The sequence below is a fragment of the Notolabrus celidotus genome, chromosome 18 (genome assembly GCF_009762535.1).
Source record: "Notolabrus celidotus isolate fNotCel1 chromosome 18, fNotCel1.pri, whole genome shotgun sequence".
Classification (NCBI taxonomy): domain Eukaryota; kingdom Metazoa; phylum Chordata; class Actinopteri; order Labriformes; family Labridae; genus Notolabrus; species Notolabrus celidotus.
Window position 1 is genome coordinate 445,717 of NC_048289.1, and position 25,079 is coordinate 470,795.

Here is a 25,079-nt window from a genome sequence, read left to right on the forward strand (position 1 = left end):
GGGGGCGGGTTTTATACGGGGGGGCGGATTGTGATGCAGTAGTGCACTATGGCTCTCCCCCCTCTCTCCCGCCTCCCTTCCTGCCCCCCCTATTTTAATCCACCTCACTAGCAAACATACATACAACAAAAAAAAACAAAAAACAAAATTCAAATCATATCACACACACACAGATCAGGTTTGGAGGGGCCTTAGTGTTTGGCTCGGCCCTACTCGTTGGGGGTCCATCGGGGCTGGGTGGGTGGCTGGTGTCCCTGTCACCCTCCGTCCCCCTGCTGCCCCCTCCCCTGTGGGGGCCTGGTCCGCGGCTGCCCTCGGGGCCGGGTTTCCCGGGGTTCCCTCGCGGTCCTCTTGGGGGGGTGGGGTGGTGCGCAGCTGGGGGGGTGTTACTACGGCAGCCATTGGGGTGTCCCTCCATGCTCCCGCGGCCTGGTCCATCAGTCGCGGGGCGTGGCTGGGGGGAGTGGTCAGGCCGTCTGGGGGGGGCAGGGGGGATTGGCCCTGCCGTCTCCGCCCCCACCCCCGCCCCGGCGCGCCGGTTGGCGGGCTCTGGTCCTGGTCCTGCCCGTCTGCCTGGCTGTCTGCTCCTGGTGCCGGGGCCCCCTCGGCCCTGGTGGCTCCTTTGGCTCCGTCTTGGGGGGCTGTGGGGGCGGTGTTGTGGGGGTGTCCCTTGGGGGGGCTGCGGGATCTCTCCCCCCTCGCCCCCCTTTCCTCCTACTGGGTGACCTGGGGGTCGCCCTGGGTGCTCCGGCGGTACCTGCTTGCTTCCGGTCTTGGTCCTTGGCTCGTCCCCTGGCCTGGGTCTCCCGCGGCGGGTTGGGTCCTTCGGTCTGACTGCTCTCGCGGCCCGGGTGCCGGGCCGTACCGCTCGGCTGATCTGACCCAAGTGGTTTCATCTGCACCAGTGGTGGTCTCGTTACACAAATAGAACACAGCACGGCGGCAACCCTCTGCGACCCAAGCTTCAGTAATGATTGTGGACACTAAGGGTTGCTTAATCATTAGTATCACCCCACGGAGTTTTTTTTTTTTGGCATCATGGTGAGATGGTCCCTCTCCATCTAAGTGTGTTAGGTCTCTCTCTCCTTCTCTCTCCCTGTCCCTTTGTATATCTTTATGTAATCTTTCTTTCACTTTCTCTTATTTTTTTTTGGCCCACCTAGGTGTGCACGCCCTCTTTTACAGAACATGATATTAGCTGTCAATAAAAGATAGGCCAGAGTTCTAAGAGGGATGGTGATGGTTGAATGCACACAGTCACAAGCACAGAAGAAAAAGGTTTTCTTTCTTTTCTTTTGCTGCAAGAATAAATTGCATTAATATTTGACAGTTTGTGACAAACATGACACAAACCAGAAATATATATGCAGACAAGAGAAAAAAAAAAAAGAGAAAAAAAAAAAAGCCTCCAGGCTCACAGTGTTCTTGAGTGGTTGGGTCCACGACCTGGGTATCAAGATGCTCAACAATGACTGTCGTTAGGTTTTCTGGCATAATCCCACTCTGCTCCTCATGACTATAAACAAAGGTTTGCTATCCACTGTTTCCTCGTCCTTCAAGTTTTTTTGCATTTTCCCCCTTGAGAAGTACGACCTTTAGGACACGATAAACTCTTGTTGACTTCTCTCTGTTTGATCGGTTAGGGAAACCATAAAAAACGCAAACCGTATGCATTTTCCTTGTGTTTATGTTTCTGTTTCTGTGCCTACATGCTGCAAATCACTTCCTGACCCCCATCTGCATTTCACGCTACAGCCACACAACAGAAATGGCGTCATATGCAAACAAGCTATATCTCACCAGACACAAGTGCAATATTCCCCTGTCTATTTATTAACGTGCAATAATAACTCCTCTCACTCCAAACATGTGCAATGTGTTTCTGTCACATTCTTACTTCTGTACATTGTTTTTTATTCACTCATGTCACTTCTGTGCACATTTCTTACAGTTTCACTGGTTTTGTAAATATATTGTAAATGTATTTATTTAGTTTGTACATACTTTTCTTAGAAAATGCTAATTTACTTTTTATTTTTTAATTTTGTAATAACTTTAATAATTACTACTTTTATGCTCTTTGTTGTTTGCATTATCTACTTTGCTGCTGTAACACTGTATATTTCCCCATTGTTGGACTAATAAATGAATATCTTATCTTAACTCAAAAGTTACCCAGAGACATTTTCTCAGAGCTGCAGGTCCAGACTGTCCTCTTTGTTATCTGGACTAAAGCTGTTAGAAAGTAGTCCATGACAATACACCTAGAGAGAGACTGCAGGGTTTCTGTTCCATCAGCAGTCACATAACCTGAGGTTACCTTAATGCATTTAATAAACAATAATCAGTATCATGACGTCACTCTGTCAGGGTTAAGGTCTCATGTGGTCTTAGTGTAGGAGGAGGTCTGGGGTCTGCAGCACAGAGGATGTACAGGGAGGAGGAGGTACAGGGAGGAGGATGTGGGAGGGCTGCGGGGAGTTCAATGCCCTGCCTGGCCTTCCCCTCTTCAACTATGAGCCACCCTGAGGAATCATGGGAAATGTAGTGTCACTGAAAAGTGGAGTGTCTTGTTGTGTAGCGTTGTGCCTACAGCAGAGTGTGTTCTTAACTTACACCATCCAGACATGTTTGTATCCTTTTAACTTCATGATGAAGTCCATCTTCACTCTACATTCTCATGAAGGAGATGACGAAGGGATTGGATCGAACTACAAGTCCTATAAAGCCTGTGGTTCGTGCGCAGGCGCAGTCAGCGTGGGGTACCGAGGAGGCGAGTGTGTGGAAAATGAGTGGAGGGAGGCTGTTATCTGATGCTAGTTTGACTCTCTATCACCATGAAAGTCCTTCTGGTTCCACTCAGGTCTCTCCTCTGTCTGTTTTAAAGTGGTACCGGACAGCTGTAGGGGGTCTCTGCTGACTCTGGGGGACTTTACAGACCTTTAAAGGACTCTGATCGGAGGCGGACTCACCGAGAGAGAGAGGGAGCCGTTAGTTTTCAGGATGCCGCGGGACAACAAGACCCCTCTGATCCAGAAGGTCGCCAAGCAGGCCCACATCACCTTTAAGGGCTTTAAGTCAGAGACCAACGGGGACAACAACCTGGACCCGGACAGACACTCGGAACTGGTCTCTTTGGTGACCGCCATCAGAGCCGCGGACCTCAAAATCCAGCCCCGGAAACCCAAAGCCAGCCCCGGGGCAGCGGGGCCCCAGAACCCCCCGGTCACCTACATGCACATCTGTGAGACCGAGGTGTTCAGCATGGGGGTCTTCCTGCTGAGAGCTGGGGCGTCCATCCCCCTCCACGACCACCCGGGCATGAACGGGATGCTGAAGGTCTCTGCACCGCCTGTGTGTGTGTGTGTGTGTGTGTGTGTGTGTGTGTGAGAGAGAGAGAGAGTGAGAGTGCATGTGTGTGCGTGAGAGAGTGTGTGTGTGAGTGTGTGCCAGTGCGTGTGTGAGTCTGTGTGTGTGTGTGTGTGTGTGTGTGTGTGTGTGCATGTAAACACTGGGATATGGTAACAGCAGCTAAGTCAATGCTGAGGTGAGCTCAGGTGTGCTCTGTGACGTCACAGAGGACACCTGTAGTCCACATGGTCCACATGGTCCTGTGGATGAACACATGGGGTCACATCCTGCATGTTAATAACATACTATGATGCTGCAGCAACATCTCTGTCCTCAGGGACCTCTAAAACAGGGGTTCCTAAAGTGTGGGTCCCCTGGAGGGTCTCGAGACACAAACAGGGGTCGTGAGATGACTTCAAGGATGTTTTTTTTTAAGTTAACTAAAAATAGTACATTTGACCCAATATAGTAAACATATTGACAAAAACAGTAGCTGAACTTGAAATAAAACCTTGAAAATATAAAGTGTAATGAGTTTTCTGCCTTTCTTTGTTTCCAGATGACTCTTTAGTTTAGAGTTAGTGAACAGTGAATTATCAAAAGCATCAGCAGCAGCAGGTTCATTCATAACAGCATAACAGCACAGGAAACACAGACACATGCTCATATAGGTAGGGTCATTTTCTGCAGACCAGCTAAATGAAGACACATTAAATCACTTTGAGGGACAGCGGGGGTCAAGAGTCTTTGGGGTGGTGGGCTGAAAAGTTTGGGAGCCCCTGGTCTAAAACACACATCACTTTTTAAAGATGTATATCTGATGTGTAATCCATGTGGATGTGTCTGTCAGAGGGGATGTGGTTTTAATGGTCCTGTGACACGGTCTCCAGGCCTGACTGGGTTTACCATCATGAGTTCATGATGCTCTCACTCTGCCTCTCCTCATCTGTTCATCGCTGTGTTATGAGGATACTGGTGTTTGACAGGAGCTTTAATCACACGGTCCATGAGCAACAGGGGTCAGAGGGGTCGGTCTGTGGGCCTCTCAACAAGTTCACAGTGTGACTTTGAGAAAGTCTGGCTTCTTTTTGAACATTTAAGATCATTAGAGGGATCATTGAGGTGAAGTATGAACGTCACCGTCATAGAGGAGCAAAGACGTCGTATTTAACAACGGTGACGTACTGATGGTGTTTAACACTTAACAGTGTTACATCTACACTAACAGTCCAAAGTGTGGACACACCTTCTCATTCAATGGTTTTTATTTCTTTTAGTTATTTTCAACATTGTAGATTAATACTGAAGACATCAAAACTATGAAATAATCTGGTTTTACCATAATCTGGATTACAACAGTAGTCAAATAGAGCTGTCCATTGTGTACTAACCCGACCTCTGAACAACACAACTGATGGTCTCAAACACATTAAGAAGGCAAGTCATTCTACAAATGAACTCTTGACAAGGCTCATGTTCATTAGAAACCATTCCAGGAGACCACTTCATGAAGCAGACTGAGAGAATACCAAGAGTGTGCAAAGCTGTCATGAAGGAAAAAGGGGGCTACTTTACAGAATCTAAAATATAAAACAGATTCTGCTTTGTTTAACACTTTTTTGTTCATTCAATAATTCCATATATGTTCTTTCATAGTTTTGATGTCTTCAGTATTAATCTGCAGTGTTTACAATCATTACAATAAATACAAACCCTTGAATGAGAAGGTGTTTCCAAACCTTTGACTGGTAGTGTACCTGGAAGTTAAAGTGAAAGGATGTTGCATGATAAAGACACTTCTATCATTTATTTTAGGATATTTATTGTTCTATTATTTATTTATTTATTTATTTATTTATTTATTGTTTCTGTAAAGTAGTGACACTGTGAAGTCTCACACTGAGACTCACATTAAGTTGTTGCAGATTCAGTATGAGAGAACAGAGTTGTGCTGGTGCATCGTGGGGCCTGTCCTCAGTAGGAGGTGGAGGTGGTGGAGATGGTGGAGGTGTAGTGATGCTGTTTGTGTTCCATTAATTTTAATGTGTGTCTGTTTCCTGTGTGACATTCAGGTTCTGTACGGGAAGGTGAGCGTCCGCTGCTTTGACAGGCTGGAGGATCACCTGTCTGTCCCCCTGCCTGAGTTTGACCCTCCCCTCGCCCCTCCTCAGACGGCGTCTGTGCGGCGCTCCGTGCTCAGCTCGGTGGCCGAGTACTCGGAGAGCAGCGGGCCGTGCCTCCTCACTCCTCTGAGGGATAACCTTCATCAGATCGACGCCGTAGAGGGACCCGCCGCCTTCTTAGACATCCTGGCTCCTCCTTACAATCCAGACGACGGGCGGGACTGTCACTACTACAGAGTCCTGCACACTGTGGGTGAGGAGGAGGCAGGGGGGAGGAGGAGAGAGGAGGAGAGGGAGGAAGAGGAGAGGGAGGAGATGTGGCTGCTGGAGGTCCCTCAGCCTGAGGACTTCTGGTGTGGAGGCGAGGCGTACCCCGGTCCTGCAGTCTCTGTCTGATCACTGCGGACCGACAGCAATAACATGAGTTCATCCATCCACAGGGGGGCGCTCTGTCCTGCCCCGCCCCCCCAAGGAGAGTCACAACACCTGGATTCCCACAGTGGGTGGGCCCACCTTCAGGACTCTACAGCAGAGCAGCAGCTGGTGCTTCAAGGACCACTTCCACAAACACTGGCTGAGTCTGAGACACTGAAACTGTACAGGGTTCTGTCATCACAGGGGAACCGTTCTGTCATCACAGAGGAACCATTCTGTCATCACAGAGGAACCGTTCTGTCATCACAGAGGAACCATTCTGTCATCACAGAGGAACCGTTCTGTCATCACAGGGGAACCGTTCTGTCATCACAGGGGAACCATTCTGTCATCACAGAGGAACCGTTCTGTCATCACAGAGGAACCGTTCTGTCATCACAGGGGAACCGTTCTGTCATCACAGAGGAACCATTCTGTCATCACAGAGGAACCGTTCTGTCATCACAGAGGAACCATTCTGTCATCACAGAGGAACCGTTCTGTCATCACAGGGGAACCGTTCTGTCATCACAGAGGAACCATTCTGTCATCACAGAGGAACCGTTCTGTCATCACAGAGGAACCATTCTGTCATCACAGAGGAACCGTTCTGTCATCACAGAGGAACCGTTCTGTCATCACAGAGGAACCATTCTGTCATCACAGGGGAACCGTTCTGTCATCACAGAGGAACCGTTCTGTCATCACAGAGGAACCGTTCTGTCATCACAGAGGAACCGTTCTATCATTAACCAGGAACCATTCTGTCATCACAGAGGAACCGTTCTGTCATTAACCAGGAACCCTTCTGTCATCACAGAGGAACGGTTCTGTCATCACAGAGGAACGGTTCTGTCATCACAGAGGAACCGTTCTATCCTTAACCAGGAACCCTTCTGTCATCACAGAGGAACTGTTCTGTCATCACAGAGGAACAATTCTGTCATCACAGAGGAACCGTTCTATCATTAACCAGGAACCGTTCTGACATCACAGAGGAACCGTTCTATCATCACAGAGGAACCGTTCTATCATTAACCAGGAAAGTTCTGACATCACAGAGGAACTGTTCTGTCATCACAGAGGAACCGTTCTGTCATCACAGAGGAACTGTTCTGACATCACAGAGGAACCGTTCTGTCATCACAGAGGAACTGTTCTGACATCACAGAGGAACCGTTCTGTCATCACAGAGGAACTGTTCTGTCATCACAGAGGAACCGTTCTGTCATCACAGAGGAACTGTTCTGTCATCACAGAGGAACCGTTCTGTCATCACAGAGGAACCGTTCTGTCATCACAGAGGAACCATTCTGTCATCACAGAGGAACCGTTCTGTCATCACAGAGGAACTGTTCTGTCATCACAGAGGAACTGTTCTGTCATCACAGAGGAACCGTTCTGTCATCACAGAGGAACTGTTCTGACATCACAGAGGAACCGTTCTGTCATCACAGAGGAACTGTTCTGTCATCACAGAGGAACCATTCTGTCATCACAGAGGAACCGTTCTATCATTAACCAGGAACCCTTCTGTCATCACAGAGGAACTGTTCTGTCATCACAGAGGAACCGTTCTGTCATCACAGAGGAACTGTTCTGTCATCACAGAGGAACCGTTCTGTCATCACAGAGGAACCGTTCTGTCATCACAGAGGAACTGTTCTGTCATCACAGAGGAACCGTTCTATCATTAACAAGGAAAGTTCTGACATCACAGAGGAACTGTTCTCTAATCACTGAGGAACTGTTCTAAGGAACCGTTCTGTCAGCTGTACTTTATAAGTCTGTCTGTGATGCTTCCAGCTCCACGCTTCTCAGTGTGTTCCTCTCTTTACCTCCAGACATCAGCTGACTGTCGTCCTTGGTTTTCAGTGGTTCCCTTTAGAACAGTTCTAACAGTCATGGAGTCAGAGAGCAGTTAGTCATAAATGTTTAAAAGTCCGTTATACCAATTCAAAGTTACCGCCATGCAGGGACTGACATAGATCTGTGGATCTGGACCCTGGACTGAGTCGCTGTGAGTCCGGCCCTGCTGTGAGCTGCCTGGTGTGTGAATGTTGAATGTAAAGCTCTCAGAGTGCCTCCTCTGCACACCTTTCTTTTCTAAGTGCACACTCTTCATTAATCGACTTTATGTTTGTGTTGAACTCGTTCCAGCCTCGCCTCAGGTCTGACCCTCTAAAACCTTCACCCTGGTCCTGACAGGATTCAGTCTAATCCACCAGCAGGTGAACATTGAGTGTCTCCAGTGAGGTTTCTTTAGAAGGACACGGTCTGCAGGCTGTGATCCACTGGAGAACCATCACTCACTCTCTGTAACTTCTGCAGGTTGACTGGTTTTAGTAAGCCCTGCGTCTGAGAGGTGATGAAGCTGAGGTTCAGCTCCTCCTCTTCCTCTTCCTCTTCCTCATCACCTGTTTGTTTTTTACTTCCTGTAAATAACCTGAGTGATGTGAGGCCTCGCCTTTAAAGCCAGCACACGCTGCACAATCTGACTGTGTGGAACCTCTGAAGCTAACACACTGTGTTCTTTATTAACTCTACCTGTTGGCCTTATATATCAGACCCTCGTCTGTGACAATGATTGTTATCTGATCATGCTGAATGTATGTACAACAATAAACACATGTGGATGATATGATGGAGTGTCTCCTGTCTCTGCTGCGGTCCTTTTCTCCAAACACAGGCTCAGAGGATCTGATGAAGGTCAGAGGATTCCTTTAGTCTTTTCAGTGTGCTGTCATCACGTGGACCGCCCCCGCTTAGCGGTCTCTGACCCTTCATATTTAATATGGAGATGACCAATCTCAGCTGATTGTCTGTTTAGCAATCAAATAAACTATTTCAATAAGAATAAAGAAACATCATGAGACAGTTTAAAGCTGGGGTTGGTAGTCAGACTTAAATACACTTTTTGTTATACTGGTTAAAATGATCTTTCTGTCCTGATGGTAATCAATACATAATGTGTTCTTAAAAAGGAGGTAAAAAAGCTGCTATCTACAGCCGGAGTAAACCTGGGAAAACACCAACCAATCCCTGCCATCAGGAGCCAAATGATGAAACCAATCAAATCCCATCCTGCCGTTCTGCCCGCCTCCTGCAGAGCGTACATTTCATGTTTGTTTGTGTTTTTAACTTTCACTATGAGAATGTTTTGGTGTTTTCTTACCGCTGGGTGAGACATGGGGGGGCTACATTCAAATTCATGCTAGTTTTCCATGAGTACGAACCCTAGTTTTAAAGTGTGTTTCATTCCCAGATAAGAAATCCTTACAGGAGCTTTAAAGACAGTGATGATGTTCCTGTTATGTAATAGTAAGAATAAGAATAAGAGTAACGCATTTTATTTGAAGGCACCTTTCTCAGCACTCAAGGTCACCGTACAGGGCAGAGTTTAAAAAAAGAACCATATAAAAACTAGGCTGATAAAATCGACAAGGCATGATCCAGTGTGATTAATAAATACTAATAAAAGTAACAGGATGAGATAGAGTTCTGTGAAGAGGTGTAATCAGAGTAAATATGACAGTTTAAAGAGATGTGTTTTGAGATGTGATTTGAAAATGGAAAGAGACTCGATGTTATGGATGTCTGGTGGGAGGGAGTTCCAGAGGCAGGAGGCAGACCGGCTGAAGGCTCTGGACCCCATGTTGGAGTTCTGGTGATGATGTGAGCAGCAGAGTTCTGGACTAGTTGGAGTTTATGGATGGATTTGAGAGGGAGACCAAAGAGGAGGGAATTGCAATAATCAATGCGTGAAGTGACCAGGGTGTGAACTAGTATGGCAGTGCTGTTGTGTGTGAGGGACGGGCGGAGGCGGTTGATGTTGCGAAGATGGAAATATGCAGACCGAGTGACATTATTGATGTGAGATTGAAATGATAGTGTGCTGTCAAGGATGGCACCCAGACTCTTAACCTGGGGGGAGAAACTGAGGAGTTGTCGATGGTAAATGAGAAACTGTTGAGCTTGGAAAGGGTGGATTTTGTGCCCATGAGGAGAACCTCAGTTTTATTACTGTTTAATTTTAGAGAGTTCAGGGTGAACCAGGATTTTATTTCATTCAGACAGTCAGAGAGGGAAGTGGGAGGGAGGAGGTGGGTTTGGTTGATAGGGAGAGCTGGGTGTCATCCGCATAGCAATGGAAACTGATGTTAAATTTATGGAAGATGAGACCAAGAGGAAGAAGATAAATGATGAATAGGAGAGGTCCCGGGATAGAACCCTGGGGAACACCGATAGTGACTGGAGATGAGTGAGATGTGAAGGATTTGAATTGAATGAACTGAGTGCGGCCGGAGAGATAAGAGGTGAACCAGTGAAGGGGTGAGCCAGTGATTCCGATTGAATGTAATCTGTCGAGATGGATGTTGTGAGAAATGGTGTCAAAAGCTGCACTAAGATCAAGGAGGATGAGGACAGTGAGGAGTCCAGAGTCAGCTGCCATGAGGAGGTCGTTTGTGATTTTAATAAGAGCTGTTTCTGTGCTGTAGAGGGGGGGGGGGGCACAAGACTGGAACTGTTCATAGAGGTTATTGTTGGACAAGTGAGTAATGGACCTGAGATGGAACTGTTTTTTCAAGGAGTTTGGATAGAAATGGAAGGTTTGAAATGGGACGGAAGTTATTGAAGTCAGTGGGGTCTGCACCAGGTTTCTTGAGTATCAGAGTTATTGAGGCTGATTTGAAGGATGAGGGTACAACACCAGAGGTAAGGGAGGAGTGTATGATGACAGTTATATGAGAAGACAGGGAGGGTAGGCAGGCTTTTACTAGGGTAGTAGGGAGTGGATCTAACAGGCAGGAGGATGACTTAGATTTTCGGATGAGGTCAGATATTTCAGCAGAAGAGGGAAGTGTAAAATGCGAGAGTATGTGTGTGTGTGTGTGTGTGTGTGTGTGTGAGAGAGAGAGAGGGGGGGGGGGACCAGAAAAGATGAGCTGTGGGAGCTGCTATGACATCAGGGAGTTACAGACGGCGGTGGAGTGCAGATGAGGAGCAAGAGAGTCCGGTGTTTGCAGAATGTTGTTTAGAATGGAAAACAGAGCCTTTGTGTCCCCTTCACCTGAGCTGACCAGACCTGCAAAGTATGTGGATTTTCAAATATGTGCTTTAACTATGCGTACGAACATTTGAAGCACAAATCTGGGATTCATCAATATATTCTTACTTGAATGTATTCTTACACTGCAACCTAAAATAGAACTTCCTCAGACCATGCGTACGCACAAATGATGACGACCAACTTTTCTCAGAAAATGTAAACACATACTCTTAAACTAAATGCATGACACATTTAAACTACTGTCAGTAAAAGAAAGAAGTCTTTAATAGTATTCAATAATAAAAACGGAGAATTGACTAAATGTATTAAATAACCATGAAATTGACGCCTTTTCACCTTTATCATACTTAGAATATTGAATCTTAAATTAAATACTGAGTTTACAATTACAAATATGATGACAATGTATTAAAAAAATTGTCCATCACTCCCACAAACAGTGCCATGAATTAGCACTTCGGTTCCTCCTTTTCATCCCACGACCCCCAAAATACAAGTGCCAAAGGTATCTTTTTGCCAGATGACTGTCATATGGTCATCTGGCAAAAAGAAAGGCAGAAAACTCAACACATTTTCTATTTTCAAGGATATATTTCAAGGTTAACTTCTATTTTTTCCCCTGATATTTTTACTATAATGGGTTAAATGTACTATTTTAGATAACTTAAAAAAAAAAACATTCTAGGAGACATCTCATGACCCCCCATTTGTGTCTTGCAACCCCCCAGGGGGTCCTGACCCCTACTTTGGGAACCCTTGATCTAAGAAATGTATGGCTTGTTGGTGAGCATATTTTATGTTATATTTATCTTAAGTCTTTATCCTGTTTATGCTGAAATGCTGTTGTTTTTAGGTGACCAGGGATATGGCCTTAAAACCTGGCTTATGACTCCTTTTGTGAATCCTGAAACCCCCCAAGAGGTGCACTATAACAACATCCATGCCCACACGTGTGTTGTATAGAGCGCACATTTGGGCTGCTGAAGGTGAGAAAGAAAGGTGGGGGGTACACATGTGTCATGAAACCGATGGTGATTTTGCGTATGCACTTATTTTATGCGCAGAGTCAGAAGATTTCTACTCATATATTAGTGAATGAGGCCCAATGTCCTTGATGTTGTGAAATGAGATGACACACGGCAGATTTGATTTTGACAGTGAAAGTTTGACATTGAATGAAATGAACAGATGGTCAGAGATAGGGAGATCAACTGCAGAACAATCAAGAGGAGTGACACCAGAGCAGCAGATCAGGCCCAGGACATGTCCTTTGGAGTGTGTAGGGAAATCAATGTATAGCTGCAGTCCAAAGCTATCCAGGCAGGAAGTAAAATTCCTTGTGAGAGTGTTGTTGCATTGTCCATATGTATAATTAAACCTCCCAGCAGTATAATGTTGGGTGAAAGTGAGCATAGCTGGGTGAGAGAGGCAGCAAATTCATTCATAAAATCATTGTTGTGCTTAGGTGGACGATAGACAGATAGTAGGTCCATTCATCTGCAAAGCAATTGATTCAAACGATAGGTTGGCAGGCACGGAGACAGGCGAGACTCTCAAGTTCCCGTGGTAAATTATCGTGAGACCTCCCCCTCTGCCAGTGACACGGGGTTGACACATGTAAACAAACCCAGGAGGAGTGGATTCATTCAGCTGGGAGAAGTCATCAGGTTGTTGCCACCTTTCAGACACAAAACATCAAACTTACAGTCAATCAGGAGATCCTGATGTCCCTTACCTGTAAGAGAGCGGATGTTTAATAATCCGAAGTTGACTTCGTTGTCTTCATGTTTGTCGCTGACATTAGCCGACCGGGCTAGGCTGGCTAACACGCTGCGGTCAACTTTCCGTCCGGAGTTTCTCGGAGGATGACGAGTCGAGGACCAGAAGGAATGAATCGTAATAATAACTCTGGTCTTTCTCTACACACCTCTGTGTGTGAGCGCCCTCCAGGTGACTGAAGTGTATCCACCAACACGCTTTGTAGCCTGATGTCAACACCACTACTGCTGCCCTCCACGGAGTGAGCGCCGCCATCGTAGACACGTGTCTGCAGGAGGACCATAAAGATCAGGGGTCTCATTTATAAAAGAGTGCGTAGAATCCCTACTAAAAGAGTACGTACTCCGAAAACCCGGAAATGGCGTGCGCCAAAAATAATTCTGATTTATAAAACCGTTCGCACGCAAACTTTACACAATGTTCCGTTTATAAATCACAAACCACCTGGAGATATGCTCACGTAAATCAGCCTCGTATTCCGCCCTTTTCACGCCCACATTCAACCATATACGGTCAATGCAAAGCACGTTATGAATGAAGATGCATACAAATGAGCCGGAAGATCAAAGGTTCTCACGGTGAATCACGGCAACAACAGAGGGGAAGACGGAGAAAATAATGTTTCTGACACACAAACCGTGATCCTCGTGAATGAAGCGGAGTTCAGAGAGCACGCATTGTTTGTTTCTTTCTGCAGGAGGGACACAAAAGAAATACAAACGAAATAAAAATATGGAGTGACTGCACGTCGCTGCAGCGTGTATCCGTCAGCAGTGCCAGAGCAGCCATCATTTATCATTACCCACAGGTCTCACTGCAGTGTTTCATGTTTACAGGACACACACTTTTATTTCACATTACAGAGAGCTCACGTCCTTCAGAGATCTCCTCTCTGATATTATCTGACAGAAGTTTGATCCCTGGATATAAGTTTTAATGTGCTGGTTTCATCACGGGCAGCTTGGTCTGGGCTCTGACTGATTATGATGATATGTAAGATGATAACTGTGAGAACCGGGCATGGCTTTACTCTACACTTTTCTCATTAACACAGTGAACACATGCAGGTGAGGAAGATGTGATCAGTGTGTGAGGCAGCCGGGGCCGTGTCTGTGCACTCCGTGTGCGTCGTACAGCAGTCTTTATTAAAAGTATAACTACACTCAATGACTCTGCACAACGTTAGAAACATTAAAAACATGACTGTCACTTTGTTCCATACAGCAGTCTTTATTAAAAGTATAACTACACTCAATGACTCTGCACAACGTTAGAAACATTAAAAACATGACTGTCATTTTGTTCCATACAGCAGTCTTTATTAAAAGTATAACTACACGTAGTGACTCTGCACAGCGTTAGAAACACTGAAAACATGACTGTCACTTTGCTCCGCGGCCGATTTACGTCCTCTGATGTAACTTTGGTTTTTACCTCCCGACGAACACGTTAGGATACAGCCCGTGTGTTTCCTCTACACCTCAGAGGAATGTAAAGGTGAGACAAAGCTGATGAAACATTTGATGAACTTTAAGACACGCTTTTATCTTTTAATGACAGCTTATTGGAAACGACTCACAACAAACACGCGTTCAAATAGAATATGCATATTTTAGTGATGATGGTGACGCGGGTCTGTTAATATGTTCTTATTCAATGAATGAAATGTGTAAAAGGCATCAAAATATAATCTGACTTCAGTTCTCCCTCTCACCAACTGCGTCGCCAATTTCCCCCTGCCTCTAAAATGTACGTACGCCTGGGTCAGAGTTTGCTTACCGGTAGTCACATTTTCACGTCAAGTTTGTTTTTTATAAATCACAAACTTGGCGTGAAAACAGGCGTACGCCAGTTTCAGGCCCCGTTTTGTGCGTAAGCAACCTTTATAAATGAGACCCCAGGACTCTGTCTTCACTTAAGCAGCATGCTGTGTTTGGTGATAAAAGAAAAACATGAGTGATGGTTTCAGAGAAGAAGGTGCAGAGCCGGAACTAAAGAAAGAAGAGTGACTCCACACGCTGACGACACTCTGCTGTTCCTCTGTTGTGGAGAGGAGACTGAAATAAGAGCAACAATGACTGAGGTCGTACGCCTCCGGCGCCGCGTGTGTGGGGCTGCTCGTTGCGGCAGCTCCGTCCCTTTCTCTGTGTTTTTAGTGTTTTTTTGAACTTTTGCCTCATGTATGTCTATGTCAGCCCAGGATTATCCCAGGTGAGAGACTAGACAGGAACTTCAGAGGAGGAGAAGAGGATGCAGGGCCGGAGTGAAGTGCTGGGAGAAGAAAAGAGGGTACAAACTGTGCATACCGACTTTAATTATGGGGAACATGAGGTCCCTCTCTAATAAGATGGAGGAGCTGACGGCGCTCACTCGGCTGCAGAGGGAGGATCGAGAGTGCAGCCTGATGCACTCTACGGAGACGTGCAGTTTTCCCTGTGCAATAACTAAACTACGTACAAGTAGAACGTGTCCACAGTGTATAGTGTATATATTTATATATCTTTATACTATGTTTTGTGTTCTTGTTTTTTAACTTTAATGATTCTATTTTCATTTGTAAGTAAATCCTCGTACTCTTCTTTCTCAAGCTGCTGAAAACCGCTCCAAGGAGATCATTAAAGTCTGTCTTATCTTAAACTTTGAGAGCTGGAAAGCAGAGTGAGCTGTGTGCAGCCCTCAGACCTCCGTCAGACAGGAGAAAGGTCAGGGTCCGGACAGAGCGGGTCCTCTCCCACTCTGCAGCACAGGCCGGTCTTTGTGTACAGAGCTAACATCACTCTGAAGGATCACTGAAGGATCACTGCTGCTCCATCACATACAAATTGAATAAAAATGAATAAATAAATAAATAAATCATAATAATAATAATAATAAAAGGGAAAATAGTTCAGAAGGCAATTAAGAAATTGAGTAAATATAAATAGAGATATAATACTACTACTAATAATGATAATAATAGTAATAAGTTTGATATATTGAACATTAAAAAACAACAAAAAAACTCAACTAAATAATTATAATAATGATAATAACAGTAATAATAACAATAGTACTAACCATAATTCTTCGTATCATTTATACTCTAACCATCCTCATCACTGCATCTTCCTTTCACCCCAGCGCTGATGTTTCATATGAAGTCATTCACCTATCAGTGCTGCTACATAATGAGCAGTGCCTACAGTGCCCAGGATGCATTGCAGCCCCTGCCTTGCTCTGCTACATTTCTTCAGCCATCTGTACAGAATGAATACATGTGAAGTGCAGTCATTCATGCATTATCACTTCCTTTCTAACTCTGACTTCTGAATGTGATCTGAGGTGAGCAGCAGTTTGCTCCCATGCAGGCTGAGTGTGTGTCACGGCGGTTAGGATGCATTGAATCATGAAAATCCAGTCAGACAAACACAACACCTGCAGGATGATCACACTTCATCTACTGACCTGCTCCTGCTGCAGAGGGAGACCAGAGACCACTTCGTCTGTGGTTCTGTCTGTTCAGTCCTGCAGTCAGAGTTTAGTTTGAGCAGAAAGCCCCCTGAGACCGGGTCAGCTCCTCACTGCTGTGTGTCACACTGGAGCTCTCTGATCCCTCTGTCACACAGACCGCCTCACTCAGTCTTCAATACAGAGCTGGTGTTTATGTCTGCATGCTCACACGTTCACATGCTGTCACTTAGCTCGGTCAGGTCAGCTTCTGCGGCTCATATTAAATATAATTATCCTCCATTTTTCAGATTGAAGTCTATCAGATCAGAGTATCAGAGAGGAAGTCTTCAGAACAACAGGAGCTGGTTGTCTGCAGCCGTCTGAGGAGATCAGAGATATGACGCGGTCTGTTCGTCTCCTCCTGCTCTCACTCCAACAGTCTGACTGTATCAATGTGATATCGTCTCTATAAACCTGCGTCTAGACTCAGTGATGTCACCTGATGGTTCTTGAAGTGATGTCATGAAACGCAAAGATGGAGGCCCCCATAATGGAAGTGCTAACTCAAGCTAACTTCCTGCTAATCTAGAAACACACAGACCTGTGGAGCTGAGCAAGTCAAATCAGTCATGGTTGCTGACTGCAACACATCCACCTGTCTAATAAGACACACCCCAAATTATCCTAACCCTCCCTTTAACCCTTAACCTGCTGTAAACAGGTGAGTTGTATATAAACTCACTACAGTTGTCATGAAGAGAGAAATGAGCTCTAGAGACCCAAAATGTTTCTGTACCAGGCTGTAAACATGTTTATTTATGCTGTAACATTTGAACATGGGGCTCTATGGGGACTGACTCACTGCAGGAGACACACTCTAGTGGACACTGGAGGAACTGCAGGAGACACACTCGAGTGGACACTGGAGGAACTGCAGTTCGGGCACTTCAGTATTGGTTTGTCTTTATTGTTTTTAGTGCAACATTAGAGTCCAACTACAGGAGCAATAATGTGTATCCTGGGCTTCACCAAACGGTGGACCACGAGGTACTGTCCTATCCAGAACGGGACCTGATGTTAAATCTTGAGAGCTTGTAAGTTCTTAGCTTTTGAAGCGAGAGAGGTGAGGTTCAAAGCTGAAACAGGCTTGTATCAAGAACGGACCGACTGATTACCACGGGACATTCAAACCTGTGTGCCTCTGTTTTCATATCATGATGAATGAAAGGGATCACTGCGAGTCAAAGGACACATCTTTTAAGAACTCATACCCTCTCACATCAGAACTGAGTCAATCTCTCACTGCCCAACATCACACCCACTAATGTTCACATTGAGGAGTTCACCTGAGACAGATCCAGACCAGATTTAAACTCAGCTCTCAATGACAAGAAAGAAAGAAAGAAAGAAAGAAAGAAGCCAAAGAAAGAAAAGAAAGACAAGAAGAAGAAAGAAAAAGAAAGAAAGAAAGAAAGAAAGAAAGAAAGAGGAAGGCCAGTGCTATGGTTATTATATAGAATTAATAATATTCTTCTTCTTCTTCTTCTTCTTCTTCTTCTTCTTCTTCTTCTTCTTCTTCTTCTTCTTCTATACTTATAATGATATAATAATAATAATAATAATAATAATAATAATAATAATAATAATAATAATAATAATAATAACATTCTTCTTCTTCTTCTTCTTCTTCTTCTTCTTCTTATTATTATTATTATTATTATTATTATTATTATATACTTATAATGATATAATAATAATAATAATAATAATAATAAGAAGAAGAAGAAGAAGAAGAAGAAGAAGAAGAAGAAGAAGAAGAATGTTATTATTATTATTATTATTATTATTATTATTATTATTATTATTATTATTATTATTACTATAAGTAAGTAAGTAAATAAGTATGTCAGTAAGTATATTTTATTTAGTATAATACCTTTTATAGAAGTAAATCACAAAGTGCTTCACAGGAAAAATATTCAAATTAAAATGAAATCATAAAACAATAAAAGAAACAGACAATAGCGTAATTAAAACATTAGTCTGTACATTAAATAAATGTGTCTTGAAGAGTTTTTTGAAAAGGGACAGCTGAACGAATATTTACAGGAAGAGCGTTCCACAGACGAGCTCGAGGGACAACCAGCAGGTCCTGGTCAGAAGACCTGAGTGCCCTACTGGTGAGGTAGGGGTGGAGCAGGTCGGCGATATATTCAGGAGCCTGACCACACAGATACGCTATACACAAAAACAAGAACCTTAAAATGAATCCTAAATTTAACTGGAAGCCAATGTAGGGAAGATAGAATCGGAGTGATGTGGGTTATCTGGCTGGACTTGGTCAACAGCCTTGCAGCAGCGTTCTGGACTAATTGAAGATGATGGAGGGACGACTTACTGAGGTAAGTAGTAGTACCCTCAGTTGTGTCTGAAGCCCAGCTGCAACTCCTTCTCTTGAACTGAACTCTTCATTTGATTGAATGGTCAGTTGTTGATTTCTGAGCTGATTTAAAAAATAATGGATTCAATCATAGAAATCCAGACATTATGATGGAACAGACCTTCGATTTGAAACATTTCTCTCACTGGACCACTTGGAATATTAATTGGAAACCTCTGGTGTATCATATGGTATGGTATCATAATCTAACACGTCATATCATGTCCTAACATATCGTGTGGTGTTGCTTTGTATTGTATACCATACTTACATCTTCAAACACACACAGCAGATTAAAAAGAGAACAACAGATCCTCAGATATTAAAGAGAAGGAAAGAGAGGTGAAAATGTTACCCAGCATGCTCTGTTCATGTAGAGGCACTGAGGTCTGAGCCTGCGTGTTTGTTGGTCAGTCTGCTGTGCCCACATCACTTTTCATCATGAGAAATGTGCTGCACGTTTACTACCATGTAAACTCACTCCAGAGGGTCACAGTGGATCAGAACACAGTGTTTGTAATGACTCTGAGGTCACCGTGATCCACACTGAGCAGGCGGAGACGACTGAGAGGGACAGACATCCACAGCTCAGTCACACAGGTACTCAGGTAGACCTGCTGACTCTTTACATCAACGGAGAGGGTTTGTTTTAGAGTCTGCAAACTCTCTGAGGCAGGTTTCATTCGGCACAGTGACACCCTGAAGAGTCTTCTCTGATAAACCCTCAGTGTTTCAAATACCAGATCCAGGTCTGTAGGGTCAGTTCAGTTCAGTCCCCCAGCTTCAACACACAGTGAGGGGACCACAGTGACACACGGACGACACAAGATCTGAATCTGACACCAGGCCTGACATGATGAGTGACATTAAGCAGAGTTGTGTCTCACTCTGTGTGTCTGTATTTAGTTGGGTACAGTCCTCTACGCCTCACTTCTTCATGTTATTATATCAGCACTGTGGGAGATGGTCTCCTCCTTTAAGGTGAACCATGGAGCCGTCACGCTGATTTATGATCCTGAAACTTTGAGAGCAGTGATTTAAAGGAGCGAGCAGGGAGAGCCAGGAGCTCCCACACAGTGTCAGAGCGCGCTGATGAAACGCTCTGAGTCTCAGAGTCAAACACCAGCAGCTCCGTGACCTGCAGACGGCCAATCACAGGGACACTGATCATAAACAATACAACAACTATGATAAATGGTCATGTGAGAAATCTTTAAACTCTCCTTAATGTGTGGATTAAAGTAAACAGCTGGATTATATTTCAATGAGATTATACTCCTCATTATTGCACACACTAAATCAACTCACTCAGTGATGATTATCATACCTGATGTATATTAAAGCAGGGATGTTATGGTTTTATATTTGATATCTCCAGGTCTTGTTAATCTGCAGCAGTGTGTTTCACTCAGAGGATGAAGAGTCTGATCTTTGATCAGAGAAAATAACTCCACAGCGTGTGACAAATATCTTAATATCTGCTTCTTCTTGTGTTATTCTGGTCTGTACATATTTAATGTTGACTTTTCCTTATAATACTGATCTTAGTCTAAAAACTGTTCAGTCTAAATGAATCCGGTTTTAAAGCAGAATGTCTGCAGAGCACACTCAGCTTCATCGTTTAACACGACCACACGTAAGACCTCAACCTTCAGCGGCTCTCTGAGCACCAGCTTTACATTCATTAAAAACACCTTCAATCTTAAATATATATTTATGTTTCAATATTTACACTTGATCATATATATATTATATATATGTTGATCATATATATATATATGTATATATATATATATATATATACATATATGTACATATGAACAAGTGTTCTAACCAGGTGAGCTTAATCAGAGATGTGATACACACACAAACATGCTGTTTGCCTGTTTCTGTCCTCGTATGTGAATCATCTCACTGTGTGATAGCACGCTCTACATACACTCAAATAAAGAGACAACCAGATAAAAAGATTAACACATTAAAGGACAAACAGATAGAGATAAACAAATAAAGAGATGAACAAATAGAGAAGCAACCAGATAAAGAAATAAACACATTAAAGGATTAACAAATAAAAAGATAAACAAATTTAAAGATAAAAAACAAACAAACCAATAAACTAATAAAGAGATAAACAAATAAAGAGATAAACAAATAAAGAGACAAATAAATGAAAAGATAAACAAAAAAGAGACAACGACATGAAAAGATAAACAAATAAGGAGATATTTTATATTAACAAAATAAAAAGATAAACAGTTAAAGAGATAAAAACTTAAAGCATAAACTAATAAAGAGATAAACAAATAAAGAGAATTACAAATAAAGAGATAAACAAATAAAGATACTTACAAATAAAGAGAATTACAAATAAAGAGATAAACTAATAAAGAGACTTACAAATAAAGAGATAAACTAATAAAGAGATAAACTAATAAAGAGAAAAACCAATAAAAACAAAAAATTAAAGAGATAAACAAATAAATACATAAACAAATCAAAGATAAATAAAAGAAGATAAACAAACACGCAGGTGTAATTCTAAATTCTGACCTAAAGTTCCTTTCTAATTTTCTTTAATGTGAAGATTAAAGTGAACAGCTGGATTATATTTCTCTGAGATTATATTCTTTATTATTACACACAGTAATTAAATATATGAATCGATCTTTTTTCTCTCACTGCTGGATGATCTAACCAGCTTTAAGCTCAGCTTTAATTTAGGTTATAATGTATATTCAAACAAAACACAGTTCCGTTAAAGTTGATCTGAATCTAAATAAGTCTTTAAAGTGACCTCACGCCCTGACCTCAGTGAGTATAAATCATTATCCTGAGCCTTTCTTTGCCTTTTTATTGTTTGCCTTTTCCTCTTGGACTTCATAAATACTAACTCAAATAAAACGTGACTGTTTGGACCGGATCAGAATCTTTCCTCTGTTCGTTTTATTCCTCAGATTCTTCTCTACAATCTTTAATCGTGACAGTCTGTAAAACTGTGGATCTCAGAGTGTTTGTGCCCCGCTGTGGAATCTAAATAAAAGTGAGTGGGTGAAATCTGAGTCAGAGTGAGCAGACTGAGTGACGCAAAGTGGGATTTACCCTGAAAAAGTTTCCAACATCAACATCTTTCTCATTCTTTTTATAAACACGAAGGAAGTCTTTGTGTTTGATGCGGCGCTGTTTGGTTCCGTGAACGCATCACGGTGTTCAATGAATAAAGACAACAGACATCAGCATGTGCGTTAACATCTTTGAACATTTAATAAGTCAAACACACATCATAACAAGATGAGTTCAACGTGAAAACACACATCACAAGAAGATGAGTTCAACATGAAAACACACACCAAACAAGATGAGTTCAACATGAACACACTCTGAGTTACAACATGAGTACAAAAATAAAGATTTATACCTGTACAGATTAAAGACAATGTTCACACTGTTACAGCCTCCTTCTTCAGTGAGTGTACACACACACACACACACACACACACACACACACACACACACACACACACACACACACAGCAAGGCACTGAGGGAAAACACACACACACACACACACACACACACACACACACACACACACACACACACACATATACACCAAACACCACACACTCGTGTTATAAACACTTTGTCAATAATTTAGAACTTTTCTGTCTCCAAACATTATTGCAGTTATTTCACACTGACACGCGCTCACTGTGTGCACGCTCCCCTCTCTAACATGATGTCATGACCTGTTCACTGGTCCATGGTTACTGCTCCATGTTCATTGGTCATGTGTTCACTGTGCTGGAAAGTGCATCTTTGTCTCTGCCTCACCGTGGAGCAGGAGCGCGTGGATGTGCGCAATTACGCACGGATATACACAAGTCCTCCTCCAGTCCCACAGTTTCTCTTCACTATAGTCTCAATCTTAAAGTCTTTTTTATCATTCAGAGTCATTTTTTTTATTTGAAGGGTTAGTGTGTGTCACGCTGCCATGGTAACACCAAAGTTTTCCCGGGAAACTATGAGCAGATCCCGCCGGCTGCGCTGCGCTCCACCCCGGTGCTGCTGGTGGAGGAAGAGGATGAGGAGGAGACCGTGGAGGACTTCCTCTCCTTCTGCCGCAGGTGGATCTTCGTGTGTCTCTTCCGCTCGTCGCTGCGCGCGAACTTTCTGCCGCAGAAGTCGCAGGCGAACGGCTTCTCCCCGGTGTGCGTGCGGATGTGCGTGGTGAGGTGGTCGCTGCGGCTGAAGTTGCGCATACAGATCCGGCACTGGAAGGGCTTGTGTCCGGTGTGGATCCGGATGTGTCTCGTGAGTTCGTCGGAGCGCGAGAAGCGGCGGTCGCAGGCCTCCGCGGGGCACGGGTACGGCCTCTCGTGGATCGGCGTCTTGCTGGGTCTGTTCGGATACTTTCTGGGCCGCAGGATCGGCCTGAGGGGCAGGTTCTGTGGGCTGTAGGCCGAGGGAAGCCTCGGCGGCCCCCCCTCGGAGCCAACGGGCCCAGGCCCGCTCAGTGTATAGTTCCTGATAGTGTTCAGAGGGGTCAGGGGTGGGGGGACACGGAAGGAATCGAGCGGGCATGGACCAAAGGGTTTGCGGTCCTGGATCCCCGCCGGGTGCATGTCTCGCTGGCAGGCCGGCTGGAAGAAGCCCGAGTAGTCCGGGATGATGGGGAAGAGCCCGGGCGCGTCTGAGCAACCGGGCTGCTTGGGGGAGGAGTAGGAGGGAGGAGGGTAGGAGGCAATGGGGCAGGTGGAGGTCGACAGAAAGGCGGAGGGGTCCTGGTACACCTCCCCGCAGCCTGAGGAGGAGTAGGGAGGCGGAGGGGAGTAGAGGTGGTGGTGGTGGTCTAACTCTGCCTGGGTCTGAGCCGCCATGGTGCAGCTCAGATTTCCACTAGAGAAGTGATGAGGAGATCCTGAGGACGCCGGAGAGGAAGACGCTGAGGAGGAGGGAGGAGGAGGTGGAGGAGGTGGCTGGGCCATGTTGAAGATGCCCGACACGATGTTGATGACTCCCTCGGGGTTCCAGTTTCCAGGGTACTGAGAGTCGATGGAGAACTTGCCCATGTAGGTGAAGGTCTGGTTGCGGTGGCTCGGGGGCTGAGAGAAGCCGCCGGAGTAGGAGGAGAGGTCCAGTGAGCGTTTCTCTGCGCCCATGTCTGCGCTCATCAGACCGTCTGCAGGGAGAGAAAACAAGACCAGGTCAAACAGAGCCGGGGGTCATCCAGAAACACTGATGGAGAGTGAGTCCACATGAGGAGCTGAGACTCCGCGCAATTACGCACGGACTCAAACTCTCACATGAGAAACACTTTGAGCAGGGTCAAAAATAAATCAACCTTCAGCTTTGAGCAGAAAGAAACATTTAAAGTTATTGTTCATATCTTCACAGATGTTTCCTCTTCTTCAGGAATACTTAAAGGTGTGATGATTTCATCTTCACAGAGGAGTGAGACTCATCCCTTCTTTTCACTCAAACAGAAGAATACAGCAGCAGGTCTCTGTCTCTTACCTGACACATTGAGCTGGTCGTAGTGCGCTCCCAGGTCGCTGTTGGGGAAGATGGCCACAGAGGTCGGCATGCTGGAGCTGATGTCGTCCACAGAGTATACGCTGTCAGGGTGCACGAATCCCCCGAGGTTCATCGGGATCTTCTCCAGAGTCTTGGCCGTCATGGCGGAGGAATAAACGTCAATCTGATCTTTGCCTTGCTGTGACAGGTAAGAGTGTGACCTGCAGTGTGTGACCCCGCAGTGTGTGTCACCCCTGCATGTCTCTCTCTGTGTGTGAAGATGTGTCTGCTCAGGCGCTCCGCTGATAAACTTCAGAGAGCGTAAAGTGTCTCATCTGGAGGAGCGGGGGCCCGGGCTCTGGTTTGTATATAAGGGGAACCTTTTCAATGCGACCACTACGTCATTGTCCATATAAGGAGTGGGAGGGGTGTTGAGAGTGGAGGGGGAATATGCGCTGGGGACGCTGATTGGCTGGGAGGCTCCGTGACGATTTGAGGGAATCACTTGTGAATGAAGAAGCCACTGCAGCGGAGAGAACACGGACTGTTTCCACTCCCCGCTGCGCCGAGATCACCCGAGATAAAACATGAACACATCTAAATCACCCTCCACAGAACCACACACACCGGACTGATTATAACACACATTTGATGTTCTGCATGTTGCTCACACTTTGTGTTAGTTTCTTCACTTTAATCGCGCTCTGATATCAAAAGAGGAATTCCGGTTCTGCTCTGTGACCCATAAAAGGTCGGTTCCGGTAACAGGGTAACATCCCCTTATCTCCATATTTGGTGTCCGGAATGTGCTCATCGGAAAGTGACGAGCTTTGCCGAGTGGAGAGCCGCAGTCAAATGAGAGCGCGCGGACAGAGGAGCGGAATTTACTCCTGCACGCGCTCGGAAAGTTGTGTCATTTGAATATGTTCGAGGAAAGATTCACGAGGAGTCAAAT

At 44.7% G+C, this 25,079-nt stretch overlaps 3 protein-coding genes across 3 annotated transcripts; 2 read left to right on the forward strand and 1 right to left on the reverse strand.

Annotated features, from left to right (window-relative positions):
- The first annotated feature begins 2,731 nt into the window (after positions 1 to 2,731).
- On the forward strand, positions 2,732 to 8,529 carry adoa (2-aminoethanethiol (cysteamine) dioxygenase a). Its single transcript, XM_034708462.1, has 2 exons — positions 2,732 to 3,339; positions 5,424 to 8,529. Exons 1-2 carry the CDS (start codon positions 3,004 to 3,006, stop codon positions 5,868 to 5,870), a joined length of 783 nt encoding a protein of 260 aa, XP_034564353.1. The 5' UTR covers positions 2,732 to 3,003; the 3' UTR covers positions 5,871 to 8,529.
- Positions 5,867 to 8,534, forward strand: LOC117830363. The gene is made up of 2 exons (XM_034708461.1): positions 5,867 to 6,864; positions 7,326 to 8,534. Exon 1 carries the CDS (start codon positions 5,895 to 5,897, stop codon positions 6,858 to 6,860), a length of 966 nt encoding a protein of 321 aa, XP_034564352.1. The 5' UTR covers positions 5,867 to 5,894; the 3' UTR covers positions 6,861 to 6,864; positions 7,326 to 8,534.
- Positions 8,535 to 22,147: 13,613 nt separating this feature from the next.
- Positions 22,148 to 24,445, reverse strand: egr2b (early growth response 2b). Its single transcript, XM_034708301.1, has 2 exons — positions 24,125 to 24,445; positions 22,148 to 23,789 (listed from the first exon to the last, which is right to left on the reverse strand). The coding sequence occupies exons 1-2, from the start codon at positions 24,285 to 24,287 to the stop codon at positions 22,630 to 22,632; spliced, it is 1,323 nt and encodes a 440-aa protein (XP_034564192.1). The 5' UTR covers positions 24,288 to 24,445; the 3' UTR covers positions 22,148 to 22,629.
- Between the last annotated feature and the right edge of the window lie 634 nt (positions 24,446 to 25,079).

Excerpts from the sequence above, each read along its gene's own strand:
- adoa (XM_034708462.1), top strand. The coding sequence starts at position 3,004 with ATGCCGCGGGACAACAAGACCCCTCTGATCCAGAAGGTCGCCAAGCAG. Across the intron at positions 3,340-5,423 it reads GCATGAACGGGATGCTGAAG|GTTCTGTACGGGAAGGTGAG; the intron begins GTCTCTGCACCG and ends TGTGACATTCAG.
- LOC117830363 (XM_034708461.1), top strand. The coding sequence starts at position 5,895 with ATGAGTTCATCCATCCACAGGGGGGCGCTCTGTCCTGCCCCGCCCCCC.
- egr2b (XM_034708301.1), bottom strand. The coding sequence starts at position 24,287 with ATGACGGCCAAGACTCTGGAGAAGATCCCGATGAACCTCGGGGGATTC. Across the intron at positions 23,790-24,124 it reads CGACCAGCTCAATGTGTCAG|ACGGTCTGATGAGCGCAGAC; the intron begins GTAAGAGACAGA and ends CTCTCCCTGCAG.